Below are 19083 nucleotides of genomic sequence, written 5' to 3'. Positions count from 1 at the left end.
TGATTTATATAAATAACTATGTATGCTACGGTGGCCAAATGTCACATTAATATTCGCATGTAATTTTTATCTCAACTCTGGATTAACTTCTTAGTTTGTCCAGATGTTTATGAAACAAAGATGGGACTTGTTTTGAGTAGGGTAAAAATTGTCTCCATCAGCTCTGGACTGGAGCAAATAAAATAAACGCATCAAATTCCAAGACAAGTGTTTAAAGTGAAAATATATTTGAATACACAGTGCATACGGGAACTTCAAACCCCTTGACTTTTCCCACAGTTACAGCCTTGTTCTAAAATTGATTAAATAGTTTTTCTCCCCCTCAATCTACACACACACCCCTTAATGATAAAGCAAATGTATCAAATAAATTATATCACATTTACATAAGTATTCAGACCCTTTACTCAGTACTTTGAGGCACCTTTGGCGATTACAGCCTTGAGCCTTGGGTATGATGCGACAAGCTTGGTACACCTGTTTGGAGTTTCTCCCATTATCTGCAGATCCTTTCAAGCTCTGTCAGGTTGGATGGGGTTCAGGGTTCAGTGTCGCTGCACAGCTATTTTCAGGTTTCTCCAGAGATGTTCAATCAGGTTCAAGTCTGGGCTCTGGCTAGGCCACTCAATATTCAGAGGCTTTTCCCGAAGAGTCCTTTAGGTGCCTTTTTGCAAACTCCATGCGGGCTGTCATGTGCCCTTTTACTGAGGAGTGGCTTCTGTCTGGCCACTCTACCATAAAGGCCTGATGGGTGGAGAGCTGTAGAGGTGGTTGTCCTGGAAGGTTCTCCCGTCTCCACAGGAGCGCGAGTTCTGTCAGAGTGACCATCAGGTTCTTGGTCACCTCCCTGACCAATGCACTTCTCCCCAGATTGCTCAGTTTAGCCAGGCAGCCAGCTTTTGGAAGAGTTTTTTTTGGTTCCAATCTTCCATTTAAGAATGATGGAGGTCTCTTGAGTTCTTGGTGACCTTCAATGCTGCAGAAATGTTTTGGTTCCTTTCCCAAGATCTATCCTCTCTCGGAGCTCTACGGACAATTCCTTTGACCTCGTGACTTGTTTTTTGCTCTGACATGGACTGTCAACTGTGGGACCTTATATATAGACAGGTGTGTGCCTTTACAAATCGAATCCAATTTAATTTACCACAGGTGGACTCCAATCAAATTGTAGAAACATCTCAAGGATGATCAATGGGAACTGGATGCACCTGAGCTCAATTTAGAGTCTCATAGCAAAAGATCTGAATAGATGTAAGTAAATAAGGTGTTTCTGTTTTACATTTTTTATACATTTGCAAATATTTTTCAACTCTTTGTGTCGTATTATTGTGTATTGTGTGTAGATTTGAGGAATTAAAATAAATAAATGCTTTTTTAGAATAAGGCCGTAACTAACAAAAATGTGGAAAAATTCAGGGGGTCTGAATACTTTCCGAATGCACTGTATTGTCCAACGAAATGCTTACTAGCAGGTTCCTTCTCGACATTGCAACACCAATAATAAAAGTTATGAATACGAACACAGTGGAAGCTGTTGAGGGGAGGACGGAGCTAATTGAATTACATCAAACACATATAAACTGTATTTGATGCCATTACACTTATACTGCTCCAGCCACTACCACAACCCTGTCCTCCCCAATTTAGGTGCCAGCCACCTGTGGAACAATGTAAATGGTGGTAGAATAGAATAAGCATTTTAGCATAAGTACTTAATACATGTTGTAATGAGGTCTGCCTGTTTCTTCTGTCACTGACAGCCCCCCATAAGACGAGCTATGTCTACCTGTCATATTGAAGCTGTCAAGAAGACCACCGCCAAACTCCCTAGTGAAAGCTATAAGTGAAGCTTCTTAAATTAGACAAGCTCATGCTTTTCCAGACACTGGTATTCATGGAAGCTAAGGGCTCAAATCAGATTGTAGACAACTGTGATTTCCCTCCTTGACACTTTTGAAAGGATCCCAGACACCCTTCTGTATCTAGGAGCAGTGGCTGCTCAGAGAGAGACATGATTTGAGAGGATAATCAAAAGGGAAGCCCGAGGTAGAGAGAGGTACATTGGATATGCAGGAAGTGGGAGCGCAGTCCCGTGGTGATTAGTTGGGGCAGTTCCATGGCTAGATTTATGGCACGCAGTTGTTGAACGCCTGACAGACATCGGAGGCAAGGGCTCCACCGCTGCTACCTCTTTTACTGCTGCTGCTGCTTCAGAGGAGCTCTGTTTGCTACCGGAGAGGAAGCTCTGTCTCAGCACACAAAGGTAGGCAACATGCTCTGCTTTCTTAACTACTTGATGTCGTTGCTACTGTATGAGTTAGTGCTCTGTGAATATCTTCATCTTTTGAATGCTCTAGTGTTTAAACTCAAGTCTTTACAGTCTAACCTTTGACCTGTCTGCTAGTGACATCGGTGTCCCTTTTTGCTTTTTTGTTTCAATTTTTATAGAAAGAGAATATTGAATTTATATGTAAGTGGATTTATTTTCCCTGTTTCATGTGCTGGTAATAATTTTACCATACATGGTCAAGAATATTGTAAGACAGAAAAATGTTGTCAGTGTAACTCAGTTATAATTTATGTTAATTTCCCTTGTTACTGTATCATTCTGTTCATTAGTTTTGCTCATGTTATGTCCTGTGGCTCTTTTAAAATGTAGAATCCAATGCTATGCCCTATGTTTAGAAGTGGAAGCATTACAGCAGATGGGAGATATGGACACAGCAGCTTAGACAGACAAAACACTTAGCAGAAAACGGAGAGATCTTGGCTTTCGATTGCCTTCTTTCTGACAGCTCACATCTGAGCTCCTCTGAGTATTGTTTGTTCCCCTGCAGTCTTTATAAGTGAACATCCTCCAGCTAACAATTTGAGAAAGTAATTTTTAACTCCCTCCCCGGCTTTGGAAGTTCTGCTGGTGCCTAATCAGGTCAAAGTGAGGTGCTAAGAGAAGCCTGGAATCTCAATTAGAGTCAGACCCTAGTGATTTAGACAGGCAGGCAGCAGTATACACAATACTGCTACAGCCCTTTTGCTTCACATGAGACAGAACAGGGCAGTAAAAGTAGCATCACTGGTTTGAGGATAATGGACAAGGGCCCCAAGATAAAAAGGCAACGGGAAAAGTCTATGAGGTGAACTCAATACTCTTCATCACAGGAGTGAAATCTTATGGGACTATTGGGATTTTGACATTTATTTTAAAACCCTTTCATGTGATCGGGCCTCATAAAGAACTGTTCAACTGCTAGGCTTGTGTTCTGTGAAAGGGACATGACTAGCATTTTGTTTCCTAAAGCACATTAGCTGAGGAGGATTCTTTCCATGGCAGTACAGTGGCGTGGTTGTTTAAGGAATGTTTATTTGGGTTGCTATGTGACTGGGCTTGGCACTCTGAAACTGGAGTCTGAAAATCACCAGGATGCTCCCCTCTGTTTTAGCAGTAGACCACATCCTAATGCTTCTCTTTAAATTAATTGGGCAGAGAAAATACATTTTACACCTCAATTAATATTTAAAAGTTATTCAACCTGTATTATTCATTTAGGCACTCCACAGAATATTTTTACAGTGTAATTGTTTTAACACATGGGTATAAGCCCTGTGTGCATGTTCTTTTTAGTCAGATGTAGTTTGTATCCACTGTAAAGACGGGTCAAGAGGAAACTCATTTTGGGAACTGTTGAAATCCAATTTGTCATTATGATTCATCCTGATGACTCAGTCAAATTAATAATACAAATGGGCATTGGTATGAAAAATAGGTATTCCACACAACAAGGATTACTTCTACAATTCCCTTGTGGAGGTAATCCTTGGGTTAGTTTTTTTTGCTACATTTGTGTTGTAGTGAAATAAGGGCTATTTATCACTGTTGGGCTCTGGAGCCCGTGTGACAGGTCCTAGGGAGAGGTGGATCCTGGTGGGGAGAGATACTCTGTATCCTTTATGCCAACACGCTTGCTGCCTTTGCCAGTTTGCATGTTTATGGTAACAGCAGGAAACGAGCTGTTTATATACACAATGACTAGGCGTTATCATCTTCTCTGAAATATCTCTTCCTAGGGGACGGACCAAAGCAGGGAGCATGTATATTATTCATCCATTTACCTTTGAAATAGACACTAAGATATACCGCTGATTCATTAATCATGTATTGGGCAAGTTTTATGGAATTGGAGGTTACAAATTTGGAGTTTTCTTTTCCACAAAAAGCTTTAAAACTTTATTGTGTACCAAAATGTTGTCTTAACAAACAAAAATGACTAGTTATAATAATAAAAAAAGAGCTATAATAGCACCACACATTACCAGTTAACTCCCCCAGACTCTCCAGATAGACCTAACCTTATCATTATTGGTTGGGAGCCAGCCAAATTACACTGAGGTGCTGTTCTGGCTCATGTCGGGATATAATTATCGTCGACAATGAAAAGTTGATCTTCAAATATGATGGAAACCATGTTTACTTCTGCAATGAGGCGGAGCATCTGTACATATGTAAATCACCCAAGCTGCTATGTCTCCATTCCTGACTGGCATTAAACAAATCAACTATTTAGTTTTTGTCAACAAGTTGAGATGTTAGTATGAAGTAAGCAGCAGATCTTGGGGAAACTTGGCTGATACAGAAACTAAGTTGTTTGGAATGGTTTGTTAATTAAACGTGTGCATTTTGCAGTATTGGTGTCGACCACTAGAGGCTGGTGAGGGGAGGACGGCTCATAGTAATGGCTGGAATGGAGTAGATGTTCCATTCCATCTACTCAGTTCCAGCCATTACTATGAGCCGCCCTCCCCTCACTAGCCTCCACTGGTGCCGACAGAGATTAAATTAATTTAACAGATTCATTCATTTGTGTCACCTTTATCGGTCACATTTAATCATTGTGTCTGTGTATTCTTTACACACACTCAAAGAGAGTGATTCTAGGATTCAGTGTGGAGATTATTTGGTGAATGGGGTTGTTTCATTGTCATTGATCGTGAAAGGCATTTTATTTAGCTATTGTCTACAACTCAATACATTTTCTTCTGGCATTGCCTTGAATGAAAGTATGAATGTTGATTAATACATTTAATGTGACACCAGCCCTGGCTCCATTCCTGTATGGCAAAAAAAGCTATGGCTATGTACTCAGCTGTCACAGCCTATATTCTCAGCACATCCTTGTGAAATATATTACTCATGTTTTCTCTGCTCTTATATGACATGAATGTGAAGAAGCAGCAATGCCTTTGCCATTTAGATCTCTGGTATCGTTGATTTATATAAGCATGCATTCTGACAGAATCCAAGAATCACGCTCGGTTCAGTTCTATTTAGTCTGGACTTAAAACGAAAGCCAGTGGAATGAGGAGGAGTTTTCGCTCTCTTGCTGTTAGCCATCTTTAATAAATGTTGGAAATATACTCAAGTTTTTCATCAGTGTTCTGGCCAGATATTCAGCTGATCAGTAGTAGCGTAGGTGTTTACAATAATAAGAACAGGTTTTGTACTGTACATGGTTGCTTATGCTATGAGGCAATTTCTATAAGATGAAGCATGATGATGATGATGATATTTATAAAGAGCTGCCACTTCAGGGTGATGTATAGTTGATGTCAAACATGTCCATTGATTTAAACTACCTCTTTTCATGTCCCTGTGTTTACCCCAGCAGATGGTGAGGGAGCAGTATGTCACCACCACCCAGGACAGCAGTGTCCCTGCCCCGGTCCCTGACTCCATCTATAAGATCGGGATCTACGGTTGGAGGAAGCGCTGCCTCTACCTGTTTGTTCTGCTGCTCATCATCATCCTCACCGTGAACTTTGCCCTCACCATATGGATCCTCCGGGTCATGTGGTTAAACACAGTATGTGGGGTCACTTAGCTCTAATTCATTCATAACACATGCTGCCTGACCTTTACAGTAGACTACACACAGATTGTTTGGCGTTTGTATGGACAAAACGCCATATAATCTTTCCTGTATCAATGAAAATGTGAGATATTTGTTATTGAGACCTTGTCTACATTCTGATTGTGCACACATTTTTAGACAGTTGTAGACAATCAAAAGACACATTGTAATCAGATCATCCTGCCCACCTCCTTCAGTAGTCAGAGATACATTGTGTCTGGATATCTTACAAGTCTAGACAGATCTGGACAGAAACCATTTAAATCATCATTATTCTGCCTTCAAAAATCCTTGACAGGTGGCATCATTAACTGATTACTTCAATATGTGTCTTACAATAAATGCATATTATTTTAAAAGAATAGCTGTGAAATCATTTGCATAAAGGAAGAGACCAGGAAATCTGGTCGCAAGGCAGACACAGTTTATTATTATTTTATTTGATTTATTTCACCTTTATCTAACCAGGTAGGCCAGTTGAGAACAAGTTCTCATTTACAACTGCGACTTAGCCAAGTTAAAGCAAAGCAGGGTGACACAAACAACACAGATTTACACATGGGATAAACACACGTACAGTCAATAACACAATAGAAAAGTATTTTTACAGTGTGTGCAAATGTAGTAAGATTATGGAGGTAAGGCAATAAATAGGCCATAGTAGAGAAATAATCAAACATTTGCAATTAAACACTGGAGTGATGGATGTGCAGAAGATGAATATGCAAGTAGAGATACTGGTGTGCAAAAGAGCAAAAAAATTATAATATGGGGATGAGGTAGTTGGGTGGGCTATTTACAGATGGGCTGTGTACAGGTTCAAGGATTGGTAAGCTGCTCTGACAGCTGATGCTTAAAGTTAGTGAGGGAGGTAAGAGTCTCCAGCTTCAGAGATTTTTGCAATTCGTTCCAGTCATTGGCAGCAGAGACCTGGAAGGAGAGGCGGCCAAAGGAGGAATTGGCTTTGGGGGTGACCAGGGAGATATACCTGCTGGAGCGCGTGCTACGGGTGGGTGCTGCTATGGTGACCAGTGAGCTGAGATAAGGCGGGGCTTTACCTAGCAGAGACTTGTAGATGACCTGGAGCCAGTGGGTTTGGCGACGAGCATGAAGCGATGGCCAGCCAATGAGAGCGTACAGGTCGCAGTGGTGGATAATATATGGAGCTTTGGTGACAAAACGGATGGTATTGTGATAAACTGCATCCAATTTGTTGAGTAGAGTATTCGAGGCTATTTTATAGATGACATCGCCGAAGGATCGGTAGGATGGACAGTTTTACAAGGGTATGTTAGGCTGTATGAGTGAAGGATGCTTTGTTTTGTGAAGCCGATTCTAGATTTTATTTTGGATTCGAGATGCTTAATGTGAGTCTGTAAGGAGAGTTTACAGTCTAGCCAGACACCTAGGTATTTGTAGTTGTCCACATATTCTAAGTCAGAACCGTCCAGAGTAGTAATGCTGGACGGGTGGGCAGGTGCGGGCAATGATCGGTTGAAGAGCATGCACTTAGTTTTACTTGCCTTTAAGAGCAGTTTGAGGCCACGGAAGGAGAGTTGTATGGCATTGAAGCTCGCCTGGAGGTTAGTTAACACAGTGTCCAAAGAAGGGCCAGAAGTATACAGAATGGTGTTGTCTGCTTAGAGGTGGATCAGGGAATCACCCGGTGTGAGAGCGACATCATTGATGTATACAGAGAAGAGAGTCGGCCAGAGAATTGAACCCTGTGGCACCCCCATAGAGACTGCAAGAGGTCCGGACAACAGGCCCTCCGATTTGACACACTGAACTCTGTCTGAGAAGTCGTTTGTGAACCAGGCGAGGCAATCATTTGAGAAACCAAGGCTGTTGAGTCTGCCAATAAGAATGTGGTGATTGACAGAGTCGAAAGCCTTGGCCAGGTCGATGATTACGGCTGCACAGTAATGTCTCTTATCGATGGCGGTTATGATATCGTTTAGGACCTTGAGTGTGGCTGAGGTGCACCCATGACCAGCTCTGAAACCAGATTGCATGGCGGAGAAGGTACGGTGGGATTCGAAGTGGTCGGTAATCTGTTTGTTAACTTGGCTTTCGAAGACCTTAGAAAGGCAGGGTAGGATAGATATAGGTCTGTAGATATTTAGATCTAGAGTGTCTCCCCTTTTGAAGAGGGGGTTGACCGCGGCAGATTTCCGATCTTTGGGAATCTCAGACGATACGAGAGGTTGAACAGGCAATTAATAGGGGTTGCAAAGATTTCATCAGATAATTTTAGAAAGAGGGGGTCCAGATTGTCTGGCCGGTTTAATAGGGGTCCAGGTTTTGCAGTCCTTTAAGAACCTCAGCTATCTGGATTTGGGTGAAGGAGAAATGGGGGAGGCTTGGGCGAGTTGCTGTGTGGAGTGCAGGGCTGTTGACCAGGGTAGGGGTAGCCAGGTGGAAAGCATGGCCAGCCATAGAAAAATGCTTTTTGAAATTCTCACTTATAGTGGATTTATCGGTGGTGACAGTGTTTCCTAGCCTCAGTGCAGTAGGCAGCTGGGAGGAGGTGCTCTTATTCTCCATGGACTTTACAATGCCCCAGAACTCTTTGCATTTTGTGCTACAGGATGCAAATTTTTGCATGAAAATGTATTTGGCTAAGGTGTATGTAAACTTCCGACTTGAACTGTATACAGAGAAAAGAGTCCGCTCGAGAATTGAACCCTGTGGCATCCCCATAGAGACTGCCAGAGGTCCGGACAATAGGCCCTCCGATTTGACACACTGATCTCTGTCTGAGAAGTCGTTGGTGAACCAGGCGAGGCAGTCATTTGATAAACCAAGGCTGTTGAGTCTGCCGATAAGAATGCGGTGATTGACGGAATCGAAAGTAGAGTTTGACCAATTATCATTTTTCAACATCAAAACTGATTATTGGAGGACCAATTTTAGGCCGATATCGATTAATCAGATGATTTTTATATATATATTTGTAATAATGACAATTACAACAATACTGAATGAACAATGAACACTTTTATTTTAACTTAATATAATACATCAATAAAATCAATTTAGTCTCAAATAAATATTGAAACGTGTTCAATTTGGTTTAAATGATGCAAAAACAAGGTGTTGGAGAAGAAAGTAAAAGTGCAATATGTGCCATGTAAAAAAAGCTAACGTTTAAGTTCCTTGCTCAGAACATGAGAACATATGAAAGCTGGTGGTTCCTTTTAACATGAGTCTTCAATATTCCCAGGTAAGAAGTTTTAGGTTGTCGTTATTATAAGACTATTTCTTTTTATACGATTTGTATTTCATATATCTTTGACTATTGGATGTTCTAATACGTACTTTAGTATTGCCAGCCTAATCTCGGGAGTTGATAGGCTTGAAGTCACGAACAGCACAATCCTTGAAGCATTTGGCGAAGAACTGCTGGCAAACACAGGAAAGTGCTGTTTGAATGAATGCTTATGAGCATGCTGCTGCCTTCCACCGTTCAGTCAAACTGCTCTATCAAATCATAGACTTAATTATAATATAATAACACACAGAAATATGATCCTTAGGTCATTTAAATGGTCAAATCCGGAAACTATCATTTTGAAAACAAAACGATTATTCTTTCAGTGAAATATGGAACTGTTCCATATTTTATCTAACGGGTGGCATCCAGAAGTAAAAATGTTGCTGTTACATTAAACAACCTTCAATGTTATGTCATAATTATGTAAAATTCTGGCAAATTAGTTCGCAACGAGCCAGGCGGCCCAAACTGTTGCATATACCCTGACTCTGCATGCAATAAACGCAAGAGAAGTGACACAATTTGCCTAGTTAATATTGCCTGCTAACATGAATTTATTTTAGCTAAATATGCAGGTTTTAAAATATATACTTCTGTGTTGATGTTTAAGGTTAGGTACATTCGTGGAAGGATTGTAGTTTTTTTTGCAATGGCGATTTTGTTAAATCATCGTCCATTTGGCTAAGTTAGCTGTCTTTGTTAGGAAGAAATGGTCTTCACACAGTTCGCAACGAGCCAGGTGGCCCAAACTGCTGCCGATATCCTGACCCCTTTGCACAGAACGCAAGAGAAGTGACACAATTTCCCTAGTTAAAAGAAATTCATGTTAGCAGGCAATATTAACTAAACATGCAGGTTTAAAAATATATACTTGTGTATTGATTTTAAGAAAGGCGTTGATGTTTATGGTTAGGTACACATTGGTGCAATGACAGTGCTTTTTTCACGAATGCGCTTGTTAAATCACCCGTTTGGCGAAGTAGGCTGTGATTCAATGATAAATTCACAGGCACTGCATCGATTATATGCAACGCAGGACAAGCGAGATAAACTAGTAATATCATCAACCATGTGTAGTTAACTAGTGATTATGTTAAGATTGATTGTTTTTTAGAAGATAAGTTTAATGCTAGCTAGCACCTTACCTCGTCTCCTTGCTGCACTCGCATAACAGGTAGTCAGTCTCGTGGAGTGCAATGTAATCGGCCATAATCGGTGTCCAAAAATGTCGATAACCGATTGTTATGAAAACTTGAAATCGGCCATTCCGATTAATGGGTCAACCTCTAGTCGAAAGCCTTGGCCAGGTCGATGAAGACGGCTGCACAGTATTGTCTTTTATCGATTACGGTTATTATATCATTTAGGACCTTGAGCGTGGCTGAGGTGCACCCATGACCAGCTCGGAAACCAGATTGTGTAGCGGAGAAGGTACGGTGGGATTCGAAATGGTCGGTGATCTGTTTTGTTAACTTGGCTTTCGAAGACTTTAGAAAGGCCGGGTAGGATAGATATAAGTCTGTAACAGTTTGGGTTTAGAGTGTTTCCTCCTCTGAAGAGGGGGATGACCGCGGCAGCTTTCCAATCTTTAGGGATCTCAGACGAGGTCGGGGTTGCTACAATTGCGGCGGATCATTTTAGAAAGAGAGGGTCCGGATTGTCTAGCCTGGATGATTTGTAGGGGTCCAGATTTTGCAGCTCTTTCAGAACATCAGCTATGTGGATTTGGGTGAAGGAGAAATGTGGAGGCTTGGGCAAATTTCTGTGAAGGGTGCAGAGCTGTTGACCAGGGTAGGGGTAGCCAGGTGGAAAGCATGGCCAGCCAGTAGACAGATAACAGACACATTTTAATACCATGTGTAGACACATTTCTGGAAATGTAGGCATAACCAGAAAGTAGACAAGATCAGAACAAAGGACTAATGTTAGCACCAGGTATAAAGGGGGCTTTGGGGTAACTGAAACAACACAACACACCCTGGGAATATAGTGACTGCATTGGCAGAGCAAACACATTTCTGCTTAGTTTTATACACATTTCATGATTTCTATGTCCTTTTGGAATATAGCCTGAGTAAAGTAGTTATTAGATGGAATTGAAATCAGATTCTGCTTTTGTTTCACACTATTGGATCATTATCAAAGTCACTATTGCCTGGGTTGCTATGAATCATATATTCACTGCAGTATGGTTAACTCCCAACACTAAACCAGCAGAGACTGTCACCTGAAATAGATTCACTCACCATCCAGAATTAAAAACAACACATGGTGTCACAAAAATCGTTGGGGACACTATGGTCATGGTTAGTGAGTTCATTTGTTGTATTATACCCTGTGCAATGTCTTTTCTCTGATGTATTGTTGAGTTCATTATTTCTGCTTGTCATTTGAGGAAGGGATGGGACATCTAAAAGTGACAGCGGAGGGAGTGAGGCTTGAGGACGGCAAGTCAGAGTTCCTCTTTCCTCTCTACGCCCAAGAGATCCACTCCAGAGTGGTAAGCAAACAGGCTCCTACACTCCTCTTCCTTCTTCTCTTCGTCCTTCTCCTGATCCTCCTCCTCAAACACCCACACCCAGTCCAATAGGTTTGTGTGGAATAAAGTGGTCTGGCTGCCCAAGCTCTGACTCACTGTCAGGAAACCATAGAGATCAAAGTTGTTTGTTTGTTGAGCGGTTCCTGTTAAGAACGCTGGGCAATTACATCAAAACAACTTTTCTGAGGCATAGTCATTAAATTCAGCGTATTTTTACATCACTCTCTTGCGTAGTTGGGAAATGTGTCTTACTCAATGAGCTTTGGCAGTCCCTGTGGATGCACAGTGTAGCGAGTTCCTTATTAACCTCCTGAATATTTGTGGTGGAAAACAGTTGGTGTGCAGCAGTTGTTTACATGTTATGGTTTTTACTCACTCTATTTTTATGAGCTTCATTAAAAAGGAAATGTATTCACCATGTATGGACTGACATATTCATCAATGAAGTCTACAGTTTCTAACGAGATTCAGAGTTCATTATATACAACCTGATTTTCACAACCTCCCCAAATGGGTTACATCTGTTTAGCCCATTGTAACGAAATAGTGTTTTCTGGAAGGTAAGAGGGATGACCAGGTACTTGGACCTGTGAGCAGAACGATACATTTTGTAGCATTCAAAATGTTCAATTACAGTCCTGTCCAGTGATATCTGATAATGACGTGCACAGGATGCTCATTGATGACCGAAGAGTTATTTTCTTCCAGGACTCCTCTCTCCTGGTGCACTCCTCTGAAAACGTCACTCTCAATGCCCGCGATGAAAATAATGATGTCACAGGAAGTCTCTCCGTAGGTAAGAGGACAGAAAACACACATACCTACTCACATAAATCATGCTGGCGATGTTCATATAGATTCAACTATTCAACTGATATGTGGAGAATTCAGCAATGTCATTCATGGACTTGTCCTGCAGCTCTACTGTATGTAATACAACATTAGCATTGACAAAAACACATCTCCCCTTTTCATATTCCATCAGATTGCCATTAAAACCCCATTTAATCAAAACACAGCTTTCTATCATCAGCACCAGAATGGCTTATCTGTTACACCAAGGCCCTCAGGCCTACAGAGACTATTATTTGCGCACCTTTTATGGCTGGCCAGAGGGGTTCGTTGACGAGTGTACCATAATTAGAGGGGTAACAAACGACTTAACTAATTATAGTATTTCACGAGGCTGTTATGTATTCTTGGTTGTTATGCCATAAAAGGCGTTGACCCATCTGTGACTCTCTGTGAAGGAAGTTTAAGACCGTTGAAGACCAGTTATTTGGTCTATTCCCCCTCAGACTTAAGTAGTTTGGAAAGAACATCTTGTTCTGTTCTTCTATAGAAGATTGTATTGAAGTGTTTTAAATATCTCACTGCCCAGAGGCAGTTGTACAGCAGGAATACCTGCAACCGTTGCTTTTTTTCCCTATGAGAGAGGTGACAAAGTGGAAAAATTCATTCAAATGTTAAAGCTGTGTGCATAATTTAAACGTTTTAGTGATACAGCATATAATATCGCAATTATTTTAAGCCTATGTCTCCCGTTCCCACAGCTTTGACTGCTTCTTGTCTCTAATAATTCTCCCTGGTGTCATTTCAGGTCCAAATGTGGCCCAGGGAAATGCACCGAATTTTGTCATCAGCTCCAACACCAAGACGCTGTTTTCTGCAGATGACAAAGAGGTGGTTGTTGGAACAGACAAACTTCGTGTTACAGGTACAATCATGTCTGCAGTGTCAGTGTCTGTCACGATCGTTGTAAGCATACTCAGACCAAAGCGTAGCGCGATATGGGTTCCACATTTTTTATTATAAGTGAACCGCACAACAAAACAACAAAGAATAAACTAAACGTGACATTTCGGAGTGCTCACTGTCAACAACACAAAAACAAGATCCCACAAAACACAGTGGGGAAATGGCTGCCTAAATATGATCCCAATCAGAGACAATGATAAACAGCTGCCTCTGATTGGGAATCATACCAGGCCAACATAGAAACAAAACAACCTAGATAGGGACACCCCCCCTAGTCACACCCAGACCTAACCAAAATAGAGAATAAAAAGGCTCTCTAATGTTCAGGGCGTGACAGTGTCACACCACTTAGCCCATACATCTGTATACAGCATTCCAGATAGGACCTACGAGCATGGTTTTCATTCATTTTCTTGTAATTTAAAGGAATGAGAGCAATGTACTGAATCACTCAGTATTTTTCTTACACACCATGTCAAATAAAAAGTAATGACTTTGATAATGACTGGACTGGAGCAGCCACGTTGTCATTGAAAAGGTATTGAAAGTCAGAAGCTCATTCATCTAAAATTAGAGGAAAGGTGACAGAAACACTGCTTTTTAATCGAAGATGATTTGTAGTAAAGTATCTTTATAATATAACGTAAATTGAAGCTAACTAATTCTACATGCTCAAGTTGCCTATTTTCCTTAAATATCTTTGTTGTGTCCAGTTTTAGAATTGGTGGGAGGTCAGTGCCCTCATGCTGTGTGGGGTAATTAGCTGAAGAGAGTGCCTGTTGATACCTTCATTATATCTCAGTCATCTGGACCCTGACTGACCGCTGAACGGTGACGTTCATTTCATTTCATTTTAGCAAGACACTGCTATAATGCAACAGCAGAAATACAGAGCAGAAGTTAATACAACCTTCGCCAGAAAACCATGCACAAACAGAACAAAGCTAAAGACCTAGTGAGGCTCTATATTGTGATGTTAAGTGAGCAGCTTTGCATGCTATGGTAACACACGATTGGCAAAGGCTGATGGTAATAATGATGCAAGGCAAGGGAGCTGTCACCCACAGTGACTAAAGCACTGCAAACATATTCTCTCCTTCAATCCAGGGGTTGGAGGTGACTGAGCCAGTGCATATGTCATCCTCTCGCTAACACCAGATGACAAGCACCTAGGGAAACAATTGACAGTCAAAAACTGTAGAACCACTCACACTACATAGTAGAATTAAATAGAACCATATTTAATGACTGTAAGTGGCTTTGGAAAAAAGTGTCTGCTAAACGGCATTTGTTATTATTGTTATTATATATTATTATTATATATGATATTTTATTACAATATGTAACATGTATCTCCAATGATGTTTCATTGTAATTAACTATCCACTTACTGAGTTTGTTTTTATTTAGGTCCAGAAGGTGCTCTGTTTGAACACTCTGTAGAGACGCCCCTGCTCAGAGCTGAGCCCTTCAAAGACTTGAGGTAGATGTTGGATCTAATAATCAATCACTGACCTCTTGGAAGAGGCCGATATGAAATATGAACTCTTAATTCCATGCAATTTGTTGATTCTTTCATCACAGTCACACGTGGAACTGATCAAACTGATGGTCTCCTGTGTGTTCCAGGCTGGAGTCTCCAACCCGCTCTCTCAGCATGGATGCACCAAAGGGAGTCTTTGTCAAAGCACTGGCCGGGAACATCGAGGCGGCATCTACCATGGATATTCTATTGCACTCCAGTGAAGGACTGGTGAGGCAATGTGTGATTTACTTGCTATTGACTGACAGTACTGTACTTACATTTTACACTACATGTGGCAGAGACATGTACATTTACTCACTGGCCTTGATATTTTTAAATAGCAGTGATGCTGTCCCCTAGTGGCATGTAAATGTATTTCAGTAGTGTTGTGTAATTGTATGTGTTTCAGCAGTGGCATGTAAATGTGTGTGTTTCAGCAGTGGCTTGTAATGTATGTGTTTCTGCAGTGGCTTGTAATGTATGTGTTTATGCAGTGGCGTGTAATGTATGTGTTTCTGCAGTGGCGTGTAAATGTGTGTGTTTCAGCAGTGGCGTGTAATGTACGTGTTTCTGCAGTGGCGTGTAAATGTATGTGTTTCTGCAGTGGCGTGTAAATGTATGTGTTTCTGCAGTGGCTTGTAATGTATGTGTTTCTGCAGTGGCGTGTAAATGCATGTGTTTCTGCAGTGGCGTGTAATGTATGTGTTTCTGCAGTGGCATGTAATGTATGTGTTTCTGCAGTGGCTTGTAATGTATGTTTTTCTGCAGTGGTGTGTAATGTATGTGTTTCTGCAGTGGCTTGTAATGTACGTGTTTCTGCAGTAGCGTGTAAATGTATGTGTTTCTGCAGTGGCGTGTAAATGTATGTGTTTCTGCAGTGACGTGTAAATGTATATGTTTCAGCAGTGGCTTGTAATGTATGTGTTTCTGCAGTGGTGTGTAATGTATGTGTTTCTGCAGTGGCTTGTAATGTATGTGTTTCTGCAGTGGTGTGTAATGTATGTATTTCTGCAGTGGCTTGTAATGTATGTGTTTCTGCAGTGGTGTGTAAATTTATGTGTTTCTGCAGTGGCGTGTAAATGTATATGTTTCAGCAATGGTATGTTCTGCGTCTGACCCCGCCCTTTGTTGTCTGTGTAGGTGATTCTGGATGCCGAGACGGTGCGTCTGCCGAGTCTCCCCCTGGGACATGGAGGGGTGTCTGGAAACGCTCAGGGACTCTACGAAGTGTGTGTCTGTCCTAGCGGAAAGCTGTTCCTGTCCAAGGCTGGGGTCACCTCCATGTGCAGCGAAAGCCAAGAGTGCTAGCGAGTGTCTTTGCCATCAGATTATACCATATTGAATGAAAATGCCTTTAAATTGGGTACTCTGACACTTTCATATAAAGCAAAAAAAAACAATCACAACTTTTCAATTCTGAACAAAACTGCCAGTTGAACTGCAGACATATCCTCCTAAGTAATTTATCTATGGTGCATTTTATTGATGGAAGTTACATTTGAGACTATTTTACTATGTAACTGAAACAGTGACATGACAACTTTATACCACATTAATAAGTGGCTTACTTCTGCAGTATAGTTGTTGATACCATTTTATGTTTACACTGAGTTGAGATGATTGTTTATTTTATAATTATGGTATTATGGCTGGGCAATGATGAGCTGATTAACAGATTATATCCTATGCAATGTGTTTTATGTGGGCCCGGTTTCCTGGACCCAGGTGAAGCTTAGTCCACAAAGGAGAACCTCCCAATGAAAGTGATTTTTAATGTAGGCTTCATCTGGGTCCGGGAAATCGGCCCATAGTGTATTAATGTTGGGCAAATGGAGAGAAAAGGATGATATGATCTAGTCTGTAGATATATACCAAACATTGGGAATACCATCCTAATATTGAGAACAGCCTCATGGTGTCAATTGTTCCACAGGGATGCTGGCCCATGATGACTCCATGTTTCCCACAGTTGTGTCAAGTTGGCTGGATGTCCATTGGGTGGGTCATTCTTGATAGACATGAGAAACTGTTGAGCATGAAAAACCCAGCATCATTGCAGCGCACCTGGCACCTGATACCATTCTCTGTTCAAAGTCACTTACACCTTGTGTCTTGCCCATTCACCATCTGAATGGCACACACACAATCCATGTCTCACTTGTCACGAGGCTTAACAATTCTTATTTAACCTGTTTCCACCTCTTCATCTACACTAATTGAGGTGGATTTAGCAAGTGACATCAATAAGGGATCATAGCTTTCACCTGGATTCACCTGGTCAGCCTATGTCATAGAAAGAGCAGGTGTTCTTAATGTTTTGTATACACATGCAACCTAGTTATGGTCTAAGAAAGATAATATAAAATAGAGGTACAGTTGAGTGTGTTTGTGTTACACATTCATTATGCAACGTTAAGCAATCTGATACATCTGTTGCTAGAGATTTTAAAAAAGGGACTGTTTTCCCAAGTACTTCATTTCATCTTCCAGTTCACCAGCTGCCACTGTGTTTCTAGTTCTTTTCATTCATGCATTTATTATGTTTGCTTAACATTGCAGAATGAATGTGTTACACAATCTGATACATCCAATCCTGTTGCTAGAGATTTTTAAAAAGTGACTGTGTTTTTCCAAGTACTTAATTTAATCTCACAGTTCACCAGCTGCCACTGTGTTTCTGTTGTTTTTTTAAATGTATGCATTTATTGTGTGACATTTTTTTTTTTATGTGTATATATCACAAACCCCAGAGGTGCCTTATTGCTATTATAAACTGGTTAACAACATAATTAGAGAAGTAAAAATAAATCTTTTGTCATACCCGTGGTATACGGTCTAATATACCACGGCTGTCAGCCAATCAGCATTCTGGGCTTGAATCACCCAGTTTAGATTAGTCAAACTAATCAGTATACTGTAAGTAATAACTTTGCAAGAATAGGAAATTAAATGGATAGTGTGACATTTTGGCAACTAAGCCCCCTGTTCTACTTACCCAGAGTCAGATGAACTCATGGATACCATTTGTATGAAGGAAGTTGAAGGTACTTTCTGGAACCATTGCTAACTTGTGCTGTGACTGGAGGTGTACAGGAACGGCTAGCATGCATTTTCATCAATCTCTCAAATTTGCTATATTTTCCTTTTCAATACATGGTTGTGTTTCTATCTCCTTCCTTGGTATAGGCCACGATATTAAATATACTATGATGTCGCACTTCTAATCCTATTGCACTGCAATACTGTAGCCTACCCATAGCCAACTGTCATACATATGCTGTCAGGGTTACCAGTCTATTTACTTTGGCACATGCTTGGCTATTGAATTAGCAATTGATAAATGGTAGCCTACTATTTGTTGTGTGGCGGGAATAACTTAAAGCAGTTATGTCAGAAAAGGAAACACGTCCTGCAATGTGATAATGATATAGGCCTATATAATAAAAGTAAAATAAACACATTAGATGACATGCTGCTATGCAATCTCTTTACCAATGGCAAATGCATCAGTTTTATCATTAGGCCTACGTTTTAATTAGCCTACCATCATTATAAATCCCGTACATCAAACACCTCCCAGTTTCCCCAAATGAGCAATAAACCTATTTGTTGCAATGCAGTTGATCAACCATCTAAAAGTTGTGTACACAAATGGTTTGAGATTTGTGTGGAGATAGGCACTTTCCTGTCATGTTCACAATTGATAAATACCAATCTTTGCAGGAAAACTAGCGCTTGCAAGGTTCAGAGTATTTTTTGTGCATATGCCCCTGTAGCCTTTGTGTTCTATTTTAGGGAATATTTATTGTACATTTTGATTTTAGAAAAAAAAAATGGTAGCTTCTTGTCATGACCTTGACTGTAATATAGATTCTAATGCGTTACTGTTCACCCATGTTGTATACATGTTCGCTTGTTGTCCTTATACAGTAAATATTCTAGAATTGTCAGTGAAGTTGATGTTTTGATAAAATTGTGGAACATGTTTGCCAGGTTTTGTATGTTTGAATAAAATATTTGTGCTATTCTTGTAAAGAAGCTCCTGTCTTTTTAACAGAATAACATGTATATACAGTGG

The 19083-nt window shown here is 40.6% G+C and overlaps 1 protein-coding gene across 2 annotated transcripts; it reads left to right on the top strand.

The window, feature by feature from the left end:
* The first annotated feature begins 1276 nt into the window (after window positions 1-1276).
* On the top strand, window positions 1277-19037 carry LOC124006373 (gamma-sarcoglycan-like). 2 transcript variants are annotated; one of them, XM_046316354.1, is made up of 8 exons: window positions 1277-2263; window positions 5664-5858; window positions 11579-11683; window positions 12431-12518; window positions 13323-13439; window positions 14891-14963; window positions 15110-15233; window positions 16146-19037. In XM_046316354.1, the coding sequence occupies exons 2-8, from the start codon at window positions 5664-5666 to the stop codon at window positions 16311-16313; spliced, it is 870 nt and encodes a 289-aa protein (XP_046172310.1). In that variant the 5' UTR covers window positions 1277-2263; the 3' UTR covers window positions 16314-19037. The 2 variants fall into 2 exon arrangements, with proteins under 2 accessions (XP_046172310.1, XP_046172309.1); XM_046316353.1 differs by having other exon boundaries at window positions 5661-5858.
* Window positions 19038-19083: the final 46 nt, after the last annotated feature.

The sequence above is a fragment of the Oncorhynchus gorbuscha genome, linkage group LG19 (assembly GCF_021184085.1).
Source record: "Oncorhynchus gorbuscha isolate QuinsamMale2020 ecotype Even-year linkage group LG19, OgorEven_v1.0, whole genome shotgun sequence".
Taxonomy (NCBI): Eukaryota; Metazoa; Chordata; class Actinopteri; order Salmoniformes; family Salmonidae; genus Oncorhynchus; species Oncorhynchus gorbuscha.
This window is presented reverse-complemented; position numbering and strand designations above follow the sequence as displayed.